The 4738-nt window shown below is 62.9% G+C and overlaps 2 protein-coding genes across 3 annotated transcripts in view; one reads left to right on the top strand and one right to left on the bottom strand.

Annotated features, from left to right (window-relative positions):
• The first annotated feature begins 661 nt into the window (after window positions 1-661).
• CALML6 (calmodulin-like 6) lies at window positions 662-3160 on the top strand. Of its 2 annotated transcripts, XM_011987228.1 has the most exons (6): window positions 662-1146; window positions 1554-1604; window positions 2304-2478; window positions 2618-2762; window positions 2840-2940; window positions 3013-3160. In XM_011987228.1, exons 1-6 carry the CDS (start codon window positions 1120-1122, stop codon window positions 3057-3059), a joined length of 546 nt encoding a protein of 181 aa, XP_011842618.1. In that variant the 5' UTR covers window positions 662-1119; the 3' UTR covers window positions 3060-3160. The 2 variants fall into 2 exon arrangements, with proteins under 2 accessions (XP_011842618.1, XP_011842619.1); XM_011987229.1 differs by lacking the exon at window positions 1554-1604 and having other exon boundaries at window positions 947-1146.
• Window positions 3161-3460: 300 nt separating this feature from the next.
• Window positions 3461-4738, bottom strand: part of TMEM52 (transmembrane protein 52) — a 2656-nt gene continuing 1378 nt past the window's right edge. Inside the window, exons 2-3 of the mRNA XM_011987252.1 lie at window positions 4124-4421; window positions 3461-4033 (exon numbers count right to left, since the gene is read on the bottom strand). Of these exons, the coding sequence (XP_011842642.1) occupies window positions 3753-4033; window positions 4124-4421 (579 nt within the window). The 3' untranslated portion in view covers window positions 3461-3752. The remainder of the gene's footprint in view (window positions 4034-4123; window positions 4422-4738) is intronic.

The following is a 4738-nucleotide window of genomic DNA, read 5'->3' as shown; positions in this document are numbered from 1 at the left end:
TGTGGCCCAGGAATGTCAGACGCTAGAGGCCTGGGAATGGAGGAGGCAGAGCCTGCTGTCCACTGGCTGTGAGAGTTGTCGGGGTGGGGGCTTGTCCAGGGCCACGAGGCCAGTGCAGTTCTCTGTGTCTCTGTACCCAGCTGGCCAGCACCTCGGGACCCCGGACCAGAACCCAGGATGGGCCCTGGCCTGGGTGCTGCGGCTCCTGCATTCTGTGCCCCTGGGGGAAGGTGCTCAGTGCACGAATTGTCCCCTCCCCAGCCCAGGGGAAAGCTGAGGCCAGGGAGCAGCCAGGATGAAGGTCAGGGCCTCCCTTGGCCCCACCAGACCCAGGGCTGCTTCCCTCCAGCCCCGGCCCTGTTTGGCTGGAGGTGTCCCAGGCCGTTGGCCTGCCCTCCTCAGCATCAATCTTGCAGTCTCAGCAGCTGGCCTGGGTCTCAGTGGGAGGCATCCTGTAGCTTCAGGTTTTTTGGCAGGCAGAGGGCTGGGCTGGCGGGGGACACTGAGTGCCCCACCTGCTCAGAGTCTTCATGCCGCCAAGGGGCCAGTTGGGGGGCAGGTGTGAGTGTGACCCTGAGGACCCTGCCCTGCCACTGCAAACCTCACACCCCTGCCTGGGTGGGGCAGGGAGGAGCTGGACCCTGGCTTTGGGAGTCTGGTGGGTAATTAGACCCAGACAGGGAGGGGTCACTGCGGGTCTGAGGAGGGAACACACGTGTGCAGGCGTGTGCTCCACTGTGGCGTGTTGATACTGACCAGCCTGGGCACCAGGCCCCCTCGGGAGCCAGCTTTGCTGTTCTGAGTGGAAGGGAGGTCAGGTTTCCTTGAGAAACCCCAAAATAGCCCCCAACTGTGCCCGACTTCCAGCAGGCAGCCCAGCCCCCAGGCCCTGTCTGTCTTGCCCCCTTTCCCCCTTCACCCCCAGCCCATGTCCTGCTGTCTTCTCCCTGAATGGTGGACCCTCAGCCCCTCCTGTATAAAGTGGTCAAGAGGTGCCTAATGCATTTGTTCATTCGACCTGTCTGGAGAGTTTGTGACATACTGGCACGGGGCCAATGTTGAGTCCACCAGGATGGGAGGGTGGCCAGCCTCTGAGCCACTGGGCACCAGCTGGCCAGGATGGGCCTTCAACAAGAAATCTCACTGGTAAGTGATGACAGCATGGGACCAGGGTCCCGTGCAGACCTGCTGGAGGGCCGCACCTCTGGAAAGGTAGACTCAGAACTTGGTCCGGTGAAGAGGGAACAGCAAGGGGAACAGTATGTGTGAGGGCCCTGCCACGTCTCAGCCCTTTCCTGAGGGTCCCGCCACGTCTCAGCCCTTTCCTGGCCCCTGCACTCGGCCTTCGGTGCCCATCTTCAGGGTCGGGGGAAGCCCAGGCCAAAGTGGGCCGGGAAGGGTCCTTGTGGATAAGGCTGAGAGCCTGTCCCAAAATAGGGCCAGCAGGATTTCCCACCCATAAAAGGCTCTTGGAATCTGGACCCTGGGGACCCCAGGCAGCCAGGCCCAGCTAAAACTCAGCTGCCACCACTGCCCCAGCGTTCTGCCCACAGCAGCCCTGGTGCCACCACCCTGCAGAATCCCGTCAGACAACCACTGACATGGTAAGGCTGCTCCCTGTGCCCGATGGAGTCTCCAGCGGGCTGGTTGGGTAGGTTGAGCTGGAATCTGGAGGTGCGAGGATCTACCAGGGAGCCTGGGCAGGAAGAGGCTGAGGTGGAAGAAGTGGCCAAGCCCTGCTGCCACCAACACAGCCCTTGTTCCGGGGCCAGGGTGGAGCAGCCCTTTCTGGAAGCTGGCTCCCAGATGGGCAGCAGCAGTGGTGGCAGGCAGGTGTGGCCCGGTGCTGGATTCTCCCTCCAGAATGCCACACAGGCTGGAGCCTAGGACTCTGCTTCCTGGGCTGTATCTCAATCCTGAGCTGGAAGCCCAGGCCAGGGCTGGGCACCTCCCTACCCTGCTCTCAGCTTCCTTTACCTGTCTCACCTAGTGTCCATTGCCAGACTCCAGGACTGCAGCCTGGCCCGCCTGGCCCTGCAGCTCCCGCTGTTCCCTCGAATGCTGGCCCCTGCCTGTCTGGCCTTTGCCCCTGTGAGCTGCCTGGCAGAGCCCTGCTGGCCCTGCAAACCCCTGGCGTGTGACCCCTTGTCCGGGAAGACTGCTCTGCGCTGGGGGCCTCCTCTCTTACCACTCACCTTGAAAGGCTGCCAACGGAGGGATGGGTGCAGGGGTATCTCCGACCCTTCCCTGGACACAGGGGCAGAAGAGACTCCTGGTCAGGCCGGTGTGGGTGTCCCCTGCAGACAGAGCGCCTGTCGGCTGAGCAGATCAAGGAGTACAAGGGAGTCTTTGAAATGTTTGATGAAGAGGGCAACGGGGAGGTGAAGACGGGGGAGCTGGAGCGGCTCATGAGCCTGCTGGGTATCAACCCCACCAAGAGTGAGCTGGCCTCGATGGCCAAGGACGTGGACAGAGACAGTGAGCTTGTGGCTGGAGTGGGGTGGGTAGCCTCGGGGAGCGGCCCTGGGTCAGGTCTCAGTGCCTATGGGGGAAGAGGCAGAGCCCATGGGGAGTGCTGTGCCCCCTGTCCCTTGCGCCCCAGCTGTGCTCCTTGCAGACAAAGGGTTCTTCAACTGCGATGGTTTCCTGGCACTAATGGGAGTTTACCATGAGAAGGCCCAGAACCAGGAGAGCGAGCTGAGGGCGGCATTCCGCGTCTTCGACAAAGAGGGCAAGGGCTACATTGATTGGAACACACTCAAGTAGGGCTCGGGTGGGGGGCAGGCGGTGGGCGGGCTCGGGCAGGGCCGATGGAGTGGCTCAGCGCCAGGCCCCACAGGTACGTGCTCATGAATGCAGGGGAGCCCCTCAACGAGGTGGAGGCGGAGCAGATGATGAAGGAGGCTGACAAGGACGGGGACGGGACCATCGACTATGAGGGTGAGTGGGCTGGAGCCCTGGGAGCCAGTGGCTGGGCCAGGGCAAGTTGCTGACCTGCCCCTCTGTCCCCAGAGTTTGTGGCCATGATGACCGGGGAGTCCTTCAAGCTGATCCAGTAGGGCGCAGCTGCTACAGTCATGGGAGGCCTGCCCGGGAAGGCCACTGCCACTGCCCCCTGCCACCCACTCCCCCAGCTCTGTGCAAAATAAATGTTCTAGCCTGACTTGCGTGTGCCTCACTGTCCCAGCCAGGGTTGGGGGGCAATGGGCAAAGGCATGGGGCTGGAGAAGGAAAAGAGTTTTCCTGGCCCAGCCACAGAAACACATCCCCAGTCATTTCTGCCAGGACACCTGACACCACCCATTGCCCAGCTCAGGGCTAGGAATGCCAGCCTGAAGCCTGGACGGGGTACAGGCCAGGGACCATGCACTCGCCCTGCCTGCTTGCACTGGGGGTTGGCTGCCCGAGGGTTCCTCCCATAGCCCTGGAGTCCCAGAGTCCTTCCCACATAGGCAGAGATCACTTAAATACAAACTTTATTCTCTCTCCAATAAGATGCAGACGTCACAGCTGGCCCTGAGCTCCCACCTGAGGCTCAGGCCCAAGGGGCCTCTTCCAGGCTGAGGGCCTGCTGGGACTGGGCCAGGGGCTGAGGCTGAAAGCAGCAGCCTGCCTAGGGGGTGACGCCATGGGGCTGGTGTAAAATGACACCAAGGCTGGGGCCACAGCAATGTGTGGGATGGTGGGGTGGGCTGGGGGCCCTTGGCTCCAAGCGCTAGTTCTCGAAGCTCTGGTCCATTGTCCTACCTCCTTCAAGGGGCACCAGGGCTACAAGGTGGTAGTTGGGTATTGGGCCCCGACTCCTGGGGCATTGGAGTGGTCTCTAGGCCTGAGGCCCTAAGGAGAGGACTGGGTTTCTGGGAGAGTGCTGGCCCTTCCTCTTTGGGCTTGGCCATCTTGACAGCTTCATCGTAGGAGGGTGGAGGCTCCGGGGCGTACAGACTGTAGGCAGGAGGAGCCATGGAGTCCGGGTCCAGCTCCCCAAAGGGTACGGGTAACTGCATGCCCAGTGGGTACTGCACGGAGCTGTAGGCTGCAGCAAACCAGAGTGGGTTCGTGGAGGTGGGCTTGGCATTTACCCCCGCCATCTCCACCCCCAACTCGAGGGCCCCTAGGCACTCACAGGTCACAGTGCTGTGTACAGGGCTGTCGCTGTCCATAGGGATGACCGCCAGGTCGCAGGGCTGCCGTGCTGGTGGCAGATGTGGCTGGGCCTGCGCCTGCTTCCGGAGGCAGCAGAACCGGACACAGCCGGCTGTGACCCCGCACAGCAGCAACAGGAGGACCGCCAGCAGGATGAGCCTAGAAGAGCAAGGCCTTCCCACTGGACTGACCCTCGGCCACCGGGCACCTGCACCCTGGGGAATGTCGTGGCACAACCACCGAAGACAGGTTAACAGGATAAAAAGCAGGCGACGTCTCTGCACGTGGGAGACTGCCGTGGCCAAAGCCTGGCCTCCGGCTGCTGGGCCTGCCCTGGCTGTCTCTCCTGGGCTGGCCAGGGGTGGCCTTGGGCTCACTCCCAGGACTCGCTGTCCTCAGCGACTGCCCCACTGCTGAGCGGGATCGTAGGGGCTTCCCGCGGAGGCCAGGTGGGAGGGGTGGGAGGGAAGGTCCTGCTTGCTCGAGGTCACTATCCGCCAGCGACCGGGACTGGGCGACAGCGGAGGCGGCCTGGTGAGGTTAGGGCCGGGCAGGTCTGGCCCCGGTGACCCCCGCCCCAGAACCGTCGGACGCA

This window comes from Mandrillus leucophaeus, unplaced genomic scaffold (genome assembly GCF_000951045.1).
Source record: "Mandrillus leucophaeus isolate KB7577 unplaced genomic scaffold, Mleu.le_1.0 Scaffold305, whole genome shotgun sequence".
Classification (NCBI taxonomy): Eukaryota; Metazoa; Chordata; class Mammalia; order Primates; family Cercopithecidae; genus Mandrillus; species Mandrillus leucophaeus.
Note: the sequence above shows the minus strand (reverse complement) of the source record. Positions and strands in the feature narration are given on the sequence as shown.